Source organism: Cinclus cinclus, chromosome 22 (assembly GCF_963662255.1).
Source record: "Cinclus cinclus chromosome 22, bCinCin1.1, whole genome shotgun sequence".
NCBI classification, from domain to species: Eukaryota; Metazoa; Chordata; class Aves; order Passeriformes; family Cinclidae; genus Cinclus; species Cinclus cinclus.
This window is the reverse complement of record NC_085067.1, coordinates 6,162,026-6,178,716: the sequence shown is the minus strand read 5'-3', so window position 1 is coordinate 6,178,716 and position 16,691 is coordinate 6,162,026. Positions and strand designations below refer to the sequence as shown.

The window sequence follows — 16,691 nt, the reverse complement described above, 5'->3', positions numbered from 1 at the left end:
TCTACAAGAGCTTGGCTCATTTTCATTTAGAAATCAAGAGAATATGGACACTAAACATGCCTTTCAGTGTCCTCACCTACTTGTTTTGGCAGTGCTGGCAGCTGTACTTCAACTCCGGGATACATGGGCAGCTAAGGTTATAGCATTAGTTGGCAGCAGGAGTTAGGGGCAAAAGGGGAGCAGCAGCATCAACACTGACAGGGGGTCACTAGAAAAGAAAGCAAGCTGGATCCACATCAGCAGAGCAGAAACACTTGAAATCCAAGTGCTGACACAGAGAAGCCACCCATAGACTTTGTCTCAGGTGGCCCATGTGCCTGGGATGGAGGAGGCTCACGCACCTCAGCAGCAGTTAATACCTGGTGCATTAAGACAACAGTCTCCAGGGACTCCCCAAAATTAAACAAACTTGGCCAGCTGCTTAGGAATTCAGAGACTAAGATGGTCAAGAGTCAAAATCTCAACCGTTATTTAGGGGAAACCACCTTCTGTCCAGCTGAGATGCAAGAGCTGCCCTGCCCAAAATGGTACCAGAGGTCTCTCCTTTCCGTCTTGCTAAAATCTTTGTTCACATTTTCATGGCAATGACCAGGGCTGAAAAGAGTTTTGAGTTACACATGGATGTTTTCCACCCCACCTCTCCTCTCTCCTACCTGTCACAGTTTGGAACAGGTTCCCACATGTGTGCTGGTATCCCTCAAGAACCCTGGGCAGGACCCAGGGCTTGGTGCAGCTCTGGCAGCCTGGCCAAGTGAGATCAGCACCCCCAGACTCTTATAAAGTTCTCTGGACTGCAGGGTTTTCCCTCCTGCCTCTTTGAAAGGCTGTGCTTTCCCTTCTGCTGCCCCGAATTTTGCAATGCCTTCAAATGATGCAACAGACTGTGCTGGCAACAATTCAAACCTACCAAACACAGGGGAAATCTTCCCTGTGATTTCAAAGGGCTCTAAATCAGATGACTTGATGAATTGCTCTCTTTCCTGATTCACTTTCTTCGTCACAGCTCATTCTCAGGTACTACTTCATCTCATCCTTTTACTCCGTCTCTGCCCTTATGATCCTCTTCAGAAGATGCTAAGGAGCAGGACTCCTTGTTCTCTAGCTGCACATGTGAAGGATATTTGAGGACCAGGAACTTGAGAGAACTGCTCCCAAAAAATCAGAGACACTGTGTGCAGACACAATGTCCCTCATTTCCTCCTGAGACACCAAGAAGACACCACGGAGCCTGGGCACTCCCTCCACCCCAGCCTGTGTCTGATACAGAAGAGCTTGTGTTTTGTTGTCATGCCCTAAGATGAAGCAGCACCTTGGGTGCTTTCACTTCCCCATGGAAGGTAAAAATAAAATAAAGCACAAAGCTAAACCTTCCACTGTGTCAGGAAAACAGGTGGGGGCAGGGAATCCTTCCAACAGGCTGGAGCACAGGGTCATTACACCTGAGGCTAAAGAAAGCAAACCCAGAGCTGCCCTGGGGAGGGAATCACTGGTAAGCATGCTTTGATGGCAGAGAAATCCTTCACTCTTCTCTCCTAATTGTGAGACTCAAATCCAAGTCATCCACGAGTTAGAACTTGTATGAAGTTGTTCTGGTTTCAGTTGGGATGGAGTTGATTTCCTTCCTAGTAGCTGGTACAGTGCTGTGTTCTGGATTTAGGATGAGAATAACGCTGATAACACAGGGCTGTTTTTTAGCTGTTGCTGAGCAGTGTTTACACTAAGTGAGGCCTTTTCTGCTCCTCACCCCACTTCAGCAGTGAGGAGGCTGGGGGACATAAGAAATTGAGAGGGGACACAGCTGGGACAGCTGACCCCAGGTGACACAAAGAATATTCCAGACCACAGGATGCTATGGTCAGCAGTGAAACCAGGGGGAAAAATGACTGGGGGCTGCTGCTTGTGAATGACTGGGCATTGGTCAGTGGGTGTGAGCAATTGCTTAGTGCATCACTTGTTTTGTGTGTAATTATCATCAGTATTATTATTTTCCTTCCCTTCTCTGTCCTGTTACACTGCCTTTGTTTGAACCCACAATCTTTACTTTTTTCTTCCAATTCTCTCCCCCATTCCCCTGGGGGAAGATGGAGTGAGTTGAGGGGCTGTGTGGTGATTAACTGTCTGCTGGGTTAAACCTGAATCGAAAAGAGCCCTTGAGATCTACAAAAAGAAACAGATAAGCACTTGATGTATTTGCAAGCAAGCAAGTTTGAGAAGCTGTGAGTGCAAATGACCATCCATGAGACAGCAAACAGTCACTGATCAGCTGCACTCCTAGTGTAAAGGCAAAGTATGTCAAATTTGGCTGCTGGAGGCTTTGAGCCAACTCATGTGATGATGGAAAAAACAAATACTTCTTATTTCACTAAATACACAGATTCATTAGCAGCACCTCAGCTAACAGTGCTGTGGGATGTGCTGACCCATCAACTCTGCACCGTGGGAGCAGGGCTGCCATGCTCCCTGAGTTCTGCTACAACTGCAGAAAGCCCAAAGGCTGATGAAATCAGGGAAAGCCACATTGCTGTGAGGTACCGCAACACTGCCTGGGCAGGTCTGCAGCCACAGCGCATGGGAGGAAGTGATGCTGTGCCAAAAAAAGGTGAGGAAATGCTACTCAGAGCCTACCCTGGGTCTGAAGTGGGGATTTGGGAGGAGGAAGGGGATGAGGTAACAAGGAAGGATATTGCTATTGTAGTGTAACATGGATTGTGCATCCAATAATGTAACAGCACAAGCTCAAGATATTCCAGCACTGTCATACCAGTGCTGATTTTTGGGGAGAGGTCCTGCTCTTTTATTGAAAGCAGCTCAGTTAGGAGAAAAAATGTTTTGGGTAAGGGAGATGTGGGTAGCATCAGTGCAAGAGTGAGCACTGCAGTGTGGAGAGACGAGAAGGAGCCACTGAGACACCTGCTCTTGCTGCCCAGGGAAATTTCTTACCAGGCAGAGCCTTTGACTCCTGGCCAAGTGCTCTTGCAGGTGCTTGCAACACCTGAAAGTCAACGCCTGAACTCTCTGAATGTGTCCTGGTACTGATTCCTCCTTCCTGGTACAATTTTGTTCTGCTGCTCACTGCAGCTCCTGCTCTCTCACCTCTCTGTGTGCTGGATGTTCTTGAGTGTAACAAGGATCACCAGGTTGTGAAGAAAAGGATGCAAAATAAGACAATGTTCTTGGAGATTCAGCAAGATGGTCCTGGTAAGATTTCCCACCACTGCTTCCCAGGCAGTCTGCTATGAGAGGCAGACAGGGCAGACAGAGATTTCAGCATGACAAACCCACTTGCTTCTCCAGAATTTCAAGAATCTTCAACATCAGTGAGACAGCAAAGCACAAGTCCAGCAAAAAACTGTGTCAACAGCTTGGAATCCAGGGCTGCTGCCACTTCAAACACTGGGTGGCCAAGCTGGAGCCATCACCTGAGCCACACACACACAATACCCAAACAGAATTGGGGAAGCCTGTACGAACTCACCCTCTTCACCTGATATGGCCCTTTCTTCTTTCCTCTCCCCTGCACACAACCAGCAGGCCACAGATCTCTGTATCATGGCTTCTTGGTAGCCCTCTGGGCAACAGCCAACACTTCTCCTCACAGATCAGGGCAGCATCCAGCCCTGCTACACACTAAGTGCTACCACAATACCTTAAGGTCCAAAACCCTTCCCAGGGCTCACTGAGTGCCAGGTGACATTAATGACCCACCTGGTGGTAGCACCACGCTGACTAAAAGGGCTGCAGGACTAGTCACAGTGGGCACAGTGACCTGAACCAGCACCAGGAGAGCTCCTCACCACTCAAGGAGCTCATGGGAATGCCTACAGACAAAGTTGAAAGATACAAAGGTGGAGAGAAAAAAGGAAAGGTCCCGGTTGGGGTCCTTCCTTATCCCAAAGCACTGACTTTGCATTGTTCCCCAATGGGAGACTTGGGGTGCAGCACTAGAACTTTCTTAAGAACACCCCAATTCTGTCAGCATCCTTTTCCATCTCCCAAGACCCCTGTTCCCCCCAGTTTTATACAAAATACTGCCCCCATGAGCTGCTTGCCTTATTTGTAGGCACAACTCAGACCAGCAGCCAAATCCACATAAGCTCAGAGAAGCCTGCAGAGCTACTGCAGGAATGTGCCTGGCTGGGACATTAATTAATATCCCTCAGAAGATTGCTTCCTGCAGCTTTACTCGCTCATATTACAAGCAGGGCACTCCTTACTGTGCTTCAGGAGTGCCTTACTCTGTAATTAGACAGCACAGTGCAGGGCACAGGGGAGGTCTTGCCCTAGGGAACTGATGCTTTCCCATGTGGGGTGGGAAGGATTTGCCAGGGATCCTGGTTAACAGTGCTAAGGACACAACCCTTGCCATGGCACACTCCACGTGCAGATTCCAGCCCTGTCCATGAGAGAGGCAAGAGTCATTAACTGTGTTTAATCCACCAGAGGAAACTAAGGCACCAAGAAGCAAAATAACTTGCCCACATGTACACAATTCATTAGCAGCACAGCCAAGGATATTAGCATCTAGTTAAGTCCTGGCACTCCTCTCTGGGTTTTCCAGTGGCTTTGACCCTCTTGAGAGCAGGAGGAAACTAAAGTGCATTTGGCAGTGCTGGAGCTCTGCCTGCTCTCACACCAGCATCTGCCCTCCAGCAAGCAGGCAATACATTGAATTACCCTCAGTGGCACAGCAGCCTGGGCATGCCCCTTCTGGGGGCTACCCCTGCCTACCTGCCTGCCTGCTAGAAATAGCTGTCACAGCCACACCGGGAATCAGTCAGTTTTCCAGGATGAACTGCACCTTGTTCTCAGCCCTCCAGGAGAGAGGTACTGCCATTTTTAGCTTTGTTTCCTAAAGAAACTGAGTGTAAACAATTGCACTGCCTTTCAGTCTTGCTCAACGAGCTTTTGAGTCCTTCTGCCAGTGGCAGCTCAGCCAGCTGTGCAAGTTTTGTGAAGATCAACAGTTGTGTAAAAGCAAGTAATCTGTCGGGGCTGCTTTGGAGCCAAAGCTTGTGGGGTGAACAACATAACCTTTAGCAGACACCATGAGGATCCACCATGGCCCAGAGCTTCCTTCTCTTGGGTTTCTGAGCAGGGGCCAGCACAGGAATTGCACATCACAGCAAAGAGAACACAGCCAGAAAACCATGGCAGGATAATCAGCCGAAATGGTGAGACTGTTGGGGATGTGGGATATTGACTGCAAGGGAAGGGGAAGTAACCACTGTACTATGTCTGAGGGGAGAAGACAAGGAACCTAGTGGATAAAATAACCCAGGAATGCTCTGGGCTTAAGGAATTAAATGAAACACATTGTTAGAATTTGCTACTCAGGTTTCCCCTAATTCACAGAAATTAAAGGATTTTCTGCTGGAATATGGATTTCATGATCCTGAGTCTTTAACTACTGCCAGGAGCAATTGCACTCACCCAGTGGCATTTCTGACTCAGCCCCAGCACAGGGCTGATGGGGAAAAGCCATCCAGAGCTGTCAGCTGGGGATGAAGAAGTCCCTTTCACATATGGCATGCTGGAAGACAGAGATTGCCCCACTGTGTGCACTTGTTGTTCTGGCAGGGATAAAGGATAGTGACCCCAGAACAACCAGTCCCAAAGAACTGGAGATCACACCCCAAGAGAACAGACAGTGGGGCTCACTGGGGGTGTGGGTTTTACACAAATCTGACAGCACTCACTCCCAGGCATCCAAAGAGCTGCCACCTGCCCTGTGAGGCACGTCCTACTGTCCCCAGCACAGATTCAACTGTACAATCCCTTCACATCCCCCAGGAAGGCTGGCTTGGCTAGGGATGACTGCCAGCCACCTCACCTCCTCCACAACATGAAGAGCTGAGCTGCAAAACAGGTTCAAACAGCTCGACCTCCACCAGCTATGGGCACCTCCTGGCTTTCTCCTGGCCATCCCTCTCCTCCCAGTCAGCACTGTCTGGGCTATGGGCTCAGTTCATGGTCAGGAGCACATGGCAACCCTCTCCAAGCATCTCTCTCCCATCCTCTGTCCTTTCAGGACAGCCTTGCCCCCACCAGTAGCACACAACATACCCAGACCCCAACTGGCTCCAGACAGGCTTGTGGGACAACTGCTCCAGCATTTGGCTCTTCCTTTTCAAACTCCCCACCCTGAGTCACTTTGCAAATACTTTAGGGAAGGATGGGGGCTCCAGGCAGCCCAGTAGCCCCACAAACCCACCAGCAACTCCTTTGAGAGGGGGAATTTGGCAGCTTCTTCACAAGACAGCAAGAGCCTTACTGGGGTCTCCTGCAGGCAGTGCTGAGGTCTGATTTTCAGCCCTACTCAAAGGTGACTGGAACAGAGAAGCACTGTGAATGCTTAAGGCAACACAAAAAATCATCAGGTGGAAAAAAACACACACACACAAAAAAATGACCGTGAGAAAGAAGAACAGGATGTGAGAAGTCATTTCACTTGGATGACCCTAAAGAGGGAAAGTCCTGATATGACATTAAGAAAAACATCTCAAGATTCACTGTCTTGTTTAAAACACAAATGAGATTCAAAACAAATCTCAAACCCCTGTGCTTCATGCAATTAGCAGAATGTGCTTCCAATGCTCTGCTAAATCTCTTATCTCTCTACTTACTTGGACAGGTAAGTCAGCCCTGGCAAGTTCCCCTGCAGTTTCTCAGGGGTTCAACAGCTGGATTATTCCCAGGGAAGTGAGTGTAAGGCTGTGCCACTTCCAGCCATTCACAAACAGAGGGAGCAGTCAGCCAGTCCTTGCTGGGTCACACTTGGTGCCAGCACTGCCACAGACAGGCCACACACACCCACACACCTCCACCAGCAAGGGCGTGAGTACAGGAAGAGTTAAGATCCTGAAAGTGGAATAACCAATTGTGGCTTGCCCCAGCAGCCCATGCCATGGAGAGGAGCTGGGCTGTCGGACCACAAGCCTCTGCTTTTCACTGAGCTGGCAGCAACCAAAAGGCCTGAAGAGAAATGAAGCTCTTCCTCCTGCACCAGTAAGGTGCAAATACAACCTTCCTTCAGCTCTAGCTGATGGGAGCTGGAATTCCGGGCTGAGAGATGCACACTGGTTCAAGCCCTGTCAGAGAAGAGCCACAGTGAAAATGAATGCAGTGGTACCTCTGCTCTTCATCACCACTTAGGCTGAAAAATAGCCTGGACACCTGATTTCGACAGAGAGTTCATGAGGTCTCAGCCACATGCAATGAGTCCTGTGGTCCCTCCTTGAGAGCTTAGAATGCAGAGCAGTGTTCCACTCTATTGCCTAATTTGAAGTAAATAAGTGTGTTTACAAGTTCCTTTTTCTTTCACTGAGTTCCCCCTCAAAGTTACTTTTTAACCTAACCCAAAATACCACTACTCACTATTAATTTTCTCAAAGCTTCACAATCTCAACCTGAGTGAATTCCCCTGTGGTTCAGGGAGACTGGTAGACAGGGGCTGTATCTCAAGTGGAAAGAAAAGAGGTAGAAAGCAGAAGGGAAGTCTTTTTACCCACTGTACTGGATATACAGGCACAAACCTCTCTCTCCTAGGGAGAAGACCCTTGTGAAGTCCTCTGGGACAGAGAGGCTCCTGGATAAGGCAGACCTGAGCACAGCAGATCTCTTGGACACACGCATGGTATTTAAAAGGTGAGTTAGGATCTGTACCTGACTCCGTTAGATGCTGCCAGTGCTGCACTGAGGCTCCCAGTTTGAGCCAAAACCAAGGTGTTCTGTGCATTGAGTCTTGGTGTTGACCTTGCTCCAGTCAAAGTGGGTTTGTTATAGGGCACGAAGCCGACGTTGGAAGAACTTACTGACGCTGTCCTCCCGGGAACCTGATGAGTAGTGGAAGAATTGGGAAAGTTTGTCATGGAGTGACGGTAGCGTGTGGTGATGGGACCAGTCCCGCTGCTGGGCCAGCACTGCTGGCAAGAACATCCCACCCCTGTGTGAAGGGGTGTGGTGGAAGTTGTCACCGGGTACGGGGCATCCAAACGTCTCTGAACGCTGCGACGGAACCTCGTGGTCTTGTTGGTCTGGACTTGAGCCACAAAGTCAACTTCATAGTTGTAGCCCAAGGGCCCCAGATCCACTCGCTGGTGGTTCGTGGCACGGGCTTGCTCCAGGAACACGCAGACGTTCATCTCGTAAGGGGACCACCCGCCCTCGTCGTTCTGCCACTCCCAGACCACGCCCTGCCCAGCAGCAGAGTCCCCTGGGAAGACGTGCCTGCGGACAGACCGCATCGTCCCTGTGTGGGAGAGGAGGGGAGAATAAATACAACTTAGTGAACAGAGAACTCACTAAGAGGGGCGTCCTCCCAGAGATTTGTTTCTGCACAGATCTGCTGCCTGCATGGCGGTGGTCTTTCTCATTCTGCCCCAAAAGGGGCACTAAAAGACCTTCTCTTCCCAACAGGGCTGGGTTTGCTCATGAGATCCCTGTCCCTCTGCCAGATCTGATTGCCGGCTGGCAACAGGTTCAAAAACTGCTAGGAGGAAGGGTGGGAAAGAAGGGAAGGAGAGAGGATGCAGACGCAGACGCAGACACACCCGAGCACAAAGGCAGAGTGATCACATATGCCTTCCTGACGTTAAAAGTTAAAAAAAAAAAAAAAGTAAAAAGAAAAAAAAAATCAGGCTGAGGCACAGATCTGGTTAAAAAAAAAAACAACTCCCACAGCCTTGACAACAGAGTAACTATAGAGACAAGACACCATGGGAAGTGCTTTGTAGGAGCAGTTAAGGGGCTGAACACCCACTTTGTTACACAAGGGTCGGGACAATTTTGGTCTTGGGAGAGCAGGTAAAGTCCCACAAGTGGCAAGGGCAAGGACTTTGGACAAGGGCAAACTTCTGCAGGCTCCTGACTGCTGGGAAAGAGAGCAAGACAATGAAGTAACTTGAAAACTGAAGAGAGCAGCTGTTCAGACAAAAGGAGAGAAATGGAAGGAGACACACTATTCTTGCAAGGTCGCTCAACAGCGACAGCTGGAGCTCGAACCCCCTGGAAGCCTGGCTTTCCAGGATGACTTCACTCCTGGGTATTTTATCACTTACTTCAAAAAAGCAGCAGCCTAATGAGAGGGAAGGAAGCCCTCAACAGGACAGAAGCTCTGAAACCTTTGAAAAATGGATTCTTGCAGCAGGGTAAGAACTGCTGCTGCAGGGAAAACCCTCAGCAGCATTCCCCACAGAGAAAGAGGAGCAGGAAAAGCTGTGGGGAAAGCAAGTCTGGGGATCTAGGAACATGAGGGTGAACAGGGATGCAGCAAGTTGGTACAACACAGGAGGAGTTCAGAGAAGAGCACCAAGAGAAAAAAAATTAAATAAAGCCTCTAAAGAGGTCGGGAGAGTTATGGCTCCAGAAGGCCAGGTGAAAACCGGCACGTTTACAAGTAACCCCACCTAAAGCCTGAGGAGAACTGCCCCAGGATATCACTGGAGACTCTGTGGGGCACAGGCAATCCAGGCAAGCATCCCACCCAACAAGCTCATCCCAAGGAAGAGGGAGGACAGCCCACGTGGAGTCCCACACTGCCAAAATCCAGCTTCTGCTGTGTTTAGGCTCTGCCTGCATGCTGATTTGAGGATCATGCTGCTGTTACACCCAATAGTTGTGAAAAGTGTGTTTCCTTATCTTGGCACTGCTGAAGCTCCAGAGCTGACACAAGGGCTAAGGCTCTCTCAAAGGCAGAATGTGCCAGACCAAGGAATGCCAGGACTTGTGTTTCTGCTCCAGAGCAGCACCAAGCATCCTGCTTATTGCAGAGCAGGACTCTCCAGTGATACCAGCCAACAAATAGCATCAGCACACTTAAAACACTACTAGCAGCCAGTCAAACACAGCAACCTCCCCAATAGCTCAACCATGGAGCTCAGGATTCCTGTGGGAACAGACCTTCCTCTGGCAGAAAATATCAGCAGAACCAGGATGATCTTTCCAGCCTGGAATTGATCTTAGTGGAAAAGCAGACTAAACAGCCAAAAGCAAACTCTAGCAATGACTGCTTGTATCCAGCAAGTCCTGCCAAGTTTCAGAAACATAAACCTTTAAAAGGTGGATAACTTCAGGAATAAACCCTGGAGCAGGAAGAGGACTAGGGATGGGACTGGACTGGGAATAAGAAGGTGAGACATGCATTACATTTAGAAATGAGTGCAGGGGACCTGCTTCCAGAGAAAGGGGACTACCACAAATAAGGCAAAGGTGTCCAGTGAGAGACAATCTCAGAAGTTGAGCAAGGCTTCCCCTCCTCCACTGGCAGTTCAGAAGCTAAAAGCAGCACAAAGAGAACTGCAGGACTTGCAAGTAACTTGTGTTTTTAACGCCCTCAAACAGCAGTAGAAAAAAAAAAATTCTTAGGCATCAACAACCAGACTAAGGCCATACACTTGGAAAACATCCCCCTTCCCCCAGGCTGGCAGGGAAATTGGCATTCCTCTCCAGGGTGGGCAAACAGCTGTGGTGAGAGCACAACTCCTGCTGTTCCCCAGCACACACTCCCAGCTAATCTGCCTTGAGCAGCAGCTGAAGCCCACAGCTAATCCTGCCCACAAGATCCCCCCCGCACAGCTGTCATTCCCTGCTGCTGGGGACGCTGCTCCCATTAACACTGGCTTCCTGTTATTCTCCCTGGCTTCCTTTGAAGAGCCTATTTATCTGTCTAATAGCTAATGAGCAGAATACAACAGCCTATTTTTACGCTGTTTAAAGATTTTTCATGGGGATGTTTCCTGCAGAGGTTCTTTTCTCCAGCACATGACAAAGTTCAGCTGGCAGCTCGCTCAGAAAGGTTCACGTTTAAGGAAGAGCCTTGCAGAGAGAAAAAGCTTTGCTTAGAACTGGGCATGGAAAGAGGATATGAGAGCTTTTCCAATGGTCACATTGCAGAGCACGCATGTATTTGTGGAGGGAGGTTCAAAGCATTGGCCACTCTGATCAGCATTCCTTTGGATCAATGGGAAACACTGCAGGAGAACTGTGGAGCAGAATCAACCTTTTTGTTACTAACAACTCAAACTCAGATCTAGACCAAGAAAAGATGAGATCATACCAGCCAGCATTATTTCCAGAACTGAAATGGACTGTCCCCCAGAGATGAACAGCTCCAAAATCAACCACCCTGCAATGGACAATATTCACCAGGTACTTTGAGATCTTTCACAAGGGTCTAAAAAGATACAAACCCTCCAAGGACAGACACCTGCACTTGTGGAAAAGAATGTCCCATTCACACTGGGACACGTTTCACCCTCCCTCAGGCTCTCTGCTCACCTTCACCAGATAGCTCAGGACTGCTGTAGACATGTTGGATCACTGGCTGAAAGGGCCAGAGGCTGGAAGGCTCCTTCACAAGTTTGGCATGAAAAAAACCAGGAAAGAACACCTGCTGGTGCCAGCTCTGGTGGTCCCTGCTGTACCACTCAAAGCCACAACCTCAGCTGGCCTTCCAGATGTCTGAACAGGCCAAGTTGAGCACAGCTGCCAAGGCATCCAGCTTGGAAAACTCTGCACCTTACCCAGGACACTACTAGATAAACTCAGCCTAAGGTCACCAAGTCAGAATGAAAACATGGATGCAGCTGTGGTGACCGCTCACATTTGCTCCAACCACTTCCCTTTCCTGCCGGAATTGGCTGATCATGCAGTTAATTCAAACTATTGCTCATTTACTGTTTCAACTGGCAAGAAACCAGCACATGCCCCTCTCTAAAGCTTGGGATGATGCCCAACTGCATCCTGGACTGATGAGAGAGATATTGGCAAAGGGGAAACTGATGGGTGGAAAGTCTTCCAAAGCAGCCATTCATTTGGGGTGTGTAATTTGGGATCTCCCTGGATTTTCCAGGGATGAAGTGCATGCATTCCATCCTTGCCCCTCTTCTAAGCTCCAGCTGCTCAGCACATCTGGAGCAAAAGAGGGCAGGAGACATCTCTGCAAATTCTGAGCTGCTACTCCCAGTGACCCCATGAGAGAGGAGAATGAAAATCAGGTCTCAATTCTGCTATTAAGCCCATCCTGCCCTCTCTCCCTGGCTCACACAGCACAAGTGGAAGGAATATTCTGCTGCAGCGTTTTGGTGTCGTGTGGGGGCCGCAGGCACTCGCAAGCAGCTTGAGCAGGGCTGCATGCCAAGGTAAAGCAGCTGGCACTCCAGCTCCAGAGGGAGCAAGGGATTCAAGCAGGAGGGTTGGAATAGTAAAAAGCCCTTTTTTACACAGGTATCTTGAATAGATTGGGGGAAGAAGCTTCCAGCTGTGAGAGCTCTGGCTCACAGGCTGGGAGCTCCAGGGGTCCCATGCTGATGCTCCTGAAGAGATCACACCTGTCTGCCTGCACCCAGATCCACAGATTTTTCCACAATGGGCAGCAGACAGCATCAGGAGAGCAGCAGATGCACTCACAGAGCTGCCCAGCACGGTTAGCAAACAGCAGAGCTTTGCAGGGCTCTTACACACAGAAAAAGGCCCTGCTTATCCCCAAGAACACCAGCAGAGCAGGTGGAGAAGCTCCCTTACCTGTATCCTGCCGGAACTGTGTCAAGCTTGGAATGTCGATGACGTAGGGAGCCAAGGCAGGATCTGCGTGTCCCAAAGGGATGCTGCTGACCAGCCCCGACCCTGAGCGCCGGCCCTTCTGCTGAGAGGCCTGGATAACCTGCTCGATGTAGCTGCAGACGTTGCCTCGGTACGGCCTCCACCTGCCAAATTCATCCTGCCATTCCCACACCGCCACTGCCGTGGAGCTGCTGCTGTGGCCCGGGGCAGAACCGGGCAGTCCGGATGGCCCGGCTGAGCCGCTTCCCGCTCCCTGAGCTGCTGCCATGTTCCTCCCTGAGGTCTGGAACGCCGCAATTGGAAGTGGTAGCTGTGCTGGCTTTACATCATTTTCTCCTGGGGGCCTGCAGCAAGAAACAGAGAGAGCACAGGGACCTGAGAGTGATGTCCCGAATTCCCCCACCCCACATCCACATCACACAAACCGTGTGAGAGGGAAACAAGCTCTGACTCTTCACAGATCTTCACTATGGATTTAACAGACTCCAGAAAAGCAGACTGGCCTCAAAACCCTCTGGCTAAGGGTGAGTAAGGTACCACCACCCTGTCAGTGCTGGCAACTTCTGCTAATTGAGGGCAAACACTCTTCAGGGGAGACTCTGCTCCCTACGGTTTGTAGCACCAACCACCACCTGAGTCACTACAGATCTGTACCAAACCATCCTTGAGCCACTGCTGATCTGTGTCAGGCAGACCTGTAAGCTTTGGCATGAGTTCAGACACACACTCACTAGCCAGCAGTGTGCCAAGGCAAGCTGCCATTCTGCCCCTTCCCCATGCTCAGCACTGTTCCTGGCAGCATTACACTGACCACCCCAATGTGAGCTGCCAAATGCTGGCCAAACACTCGTTCACAGAAATGACTGAGTTACACAAGTGGCTCCCAAACTCTTCACACTGATCTGAGCTCCAGGGCTACACCATCAGCTCCATTCAGGCTTCTGACCACTTAGTTTTGGCCCAGGATCAGTCCTGTGACTCCTGTGTAACATTACACATGCAAACAGAGCCAGAAGAGTACTCTTGATGCACAATTCGCAAATCACAATACACACACTTCTTTAGTTAAGTGTGATCCCAGCAAAAAACAGATGGGGAGTAAGGTAAGACAACCAGGAGGAACACAGGGCATAATCAACTGCCTGTGCTGAAAGCAATGATTTACTAGGTCCTCAAGATCAAAGCACACGTATTTGCAGCTTCTCAGACTGGAAAACAAGGAACATCTTGAAACAAGGGACAATCAGCATAAGAGACTCAAGCCCTTAAGAGATGATTTGGAGAAGAATAGAGAAAGGTTAGGAGCCCAAAGACACCAGACAAAGACACAAAGGACAGTGCACAGATCACCACTCTCAGCCCCCAAGGGATGTAGAAAGAGCAGAACCAAAGGCATCATATGATCACCAACCACCAGAAGTCTGATATTTAACATTCCTTGTCTGTTGTGTCATTCCAAGGAATCCTGCCCAAACTATCTGCACACACAGCTGTCCAAATGCTGGACAACCACTTGGAGATCCCCACGTTGGTGCCCGTGTGTAGGTAAGTTCGGCTGTGAATGAGTGAAACTCATTTTGTTTTAAAATAAATTCGCCTGCTCCCTTCTGAGGTCTCACGTCATTGATTGCTCGCTTAACTTCCAGCAGTCAGCAGGGAGCCGTGAGCTTCCTTCCCATTCAATGGAAAAGTTCAGGTCTCCCAAGAGGCAGAGCAGCAGTGGGTGGCTTCCACTGGAGGATGCCATCTGCACAGAGAATGACATCGCTGCCGGATGGAGGAAGATCCCACACTCCGTGGAGCGTCCCATCCATCATGCCCGTGTGGCTTGATAGCTTAAAAAAGACAGAGAAGGAGAGCGAGCACAGAACAGACACACCCACCCACACGTCTGCATTTGTAAGAGGAAGGCAACAGTTTCTCCAGGAATTCAGTGTAAATTAGCTGACGAGCTGCTCGGAGATTTTTACACAACACCCCCAGCTCAACTGGTTTTAGTGACAAACTGCTCCAGATCACCAAGATCCCACCCTGGTCTCTGTTATTAACCTTTTCCTTCTAATCCATTCTCGCCTAACACACGAAGGACAGTTATTTTACTGCTCAAAACAGCAAATTAAGACTTAAGGTGTCAAATCCAACACCTGCCTCTGCCACTTCTTTTTATGGCAGGTTTCACACCAACACTTTTCCACCTCAAGAACCACCAGCATTGTCCATGCTCCACTCAGAGCAAAAGCCAGGCTGTGGCATTTCCTGTCCCACCCACCTGTACTAGGTGCTCTGAACCCCAAATACAGAACCAACACCTTTTTTCCCCCCAAAGTTGTTACCAAATATTCATCTGCAACCACGCGCAGAGCAGAGAAGAGGGAGGCTGCGAGAAGGGAGTCAGCGATTCGTTTTCCTTCCTTTCTGAAACAGCAGCAGGAAATGCAAACAAGCAGACACCACAGCAGAAAAGCCACCTCCTTCCCGTGCCACCTCGAACTAGCTGGGGTAACAGCTGGGTGACAACAGCCTGTCCCACACCCCGGGGTGGCAGCGATGCTGTGAATCCTGCAGAGCACACGTCAAGGTACCCGGGCTGGCTGCACGTGAGTGTCGCGTGCTCCAACATCCACTTCCCCATCAGAGTGGAAAAATATTTCCTGCGCTGGGACTGCTGCTCCAAAGGAGGAGCGAGGGGCGTATTTCAGCCTCCTGCCAGTTCTTGCTGAAAGCTGCTGGAGCCAGCAGCTGTTTGCACGGACTGGGAAGCCAGGAATGCGGGAGAGTATCAGTAAGACAAAATTACACAAGTCCTGGAGTTATGGGCCAACGAGAAAGAAAAGGCCTAAAGTTGCAGTTCCTGACTTCTCTTTTAGAATTCAGCAGCACACAAATACTAAAAGCTGAGCAATTCAATACTGGAGCTGCTTGTATGGTGTTCAGCGCTACACCACAGCAGAAAGGGTTTGGGGAAGAGTGGGATGTGGTTTGGGATGTGTTACACATCCCAGCTCACATCTTTACTCAAATCCCACGGACTAGAACACTTCACCTCAAACTTTAAAAATACCTTGAGAAGCTGAAATTCACATCAACCCTAGAAGTTCCTATTCACCAGACAGTTGTGGCTCCAATCAGAAATCCTCTGGGCCACCCTTCCTCCAGTAAAAAGAAAACCCTGGCTAATTCAAGTGCAGATTTAAATATTCCAGCCAGATGCCCATCAATCTGAAGGTATTTGGTAACACGGGCTCAAGAGCTTGAGTTTGGATTTGTTTGGTTGGAACTTCATGCCCAGCACAACCTCTGAAACATCTGTCCACATGGCTTTAATTGGGGACTTGGACAGGAAAAGAACTGAGTGCATTTCAGATGCGTTTTCCAACAATTTCACTCCCTGCTCCTCAAACTCCAGCAAATGGTGGTGAGAAGGCTGGTGAATAGGAAGTAAAGCCTTTGAAAGCTATGTTTAACTCTGTTCTACTTCCAGAAAGCAGAATTTTCTTTTGCTTTAAATGCAGTATCTAAAAATTCATGGGTCTGAGATGATTTCTAAAAGTGCCAACTCCTTTTTTAAGTTTCTGAACCTGAATTGCCAGTGCTGATAAAAGTTTTCATGAAATGAGAGTTTGTACCTGGAAAAGAAAAGGAGCCTTGGGAGCTCTTGAAGCTGGGCTGAATTAAAAATAAAAGGCATCAGATTGGTAAAATAGAGACTTTTCAGCAGGTTATTCAGGAAAAAGAATGCACAGGAGGGATTGTTAAGCGTCATGACACCACTTTGAGAGATAGGACTGGGAGGGCAACCAAGACCCCATGGGAAGAGATTACACAGAGATTAGGAGAGCACATAAAACACAGGAAAGCCACAGGGCTGAAGTAAAACGTGACCCTGTGCAGGGGACACGATTAGAGCAGCATTACAGGTGCTCTGAACCCTCACCCGACCCCAAACCACCCAGCCAGGGGCCCCACACCAGCTGAGCTGCAAGTCTGGGGCACAGCAAAACCCGATGCAACAGGGTTGGATGCTGTTGCCAGGTAATTCATCCCCAAACACACCTTGCTTTACACAAGCACCCAGCACCGACTGGCACCAACGAAAGAGAAAGAACAGAACTCGGCAGTGGTGAAGGGTCACT

General features: G+C 49.4%; 1 protein-coding gene across 2 annotated transcripts in view; it reads right to left on the bottom strand.

Moving 5' to 3' along the window:
- Nucleotides 1-13,605, bottom strand: part of DTX2 (deltex E3 ubiquitin ligase 2) — a 30,617-nt gene extending 17,012 nt beyond the window's left edge. For both annotated transcript variants that reach the window (XM_062506847.1, XM_062506848.1), the window contains exons 1-2: nucleotides 12,520-13,605; nucleotides 7,663-8,248 (exon numbers count right to left, since the gene is read on the bottom strand). In XM_062506847.1, coding sequence (XP_062362831.1) covers nucleotides 7,663-8,248; nucleotides 12,520-12,826 — 893 coding nt within the window. In that variant the 5' untranslated portion in view covers nucleotides 12,827-13,605. The remainder of the gene's footprint in view (nucleotides 1-7,662; nucleotides 8,249-12,519) is intronic.
- Between the last annotated feature and the right edge of the window lie 3,086 nt (nucleotides 13,606-16,691).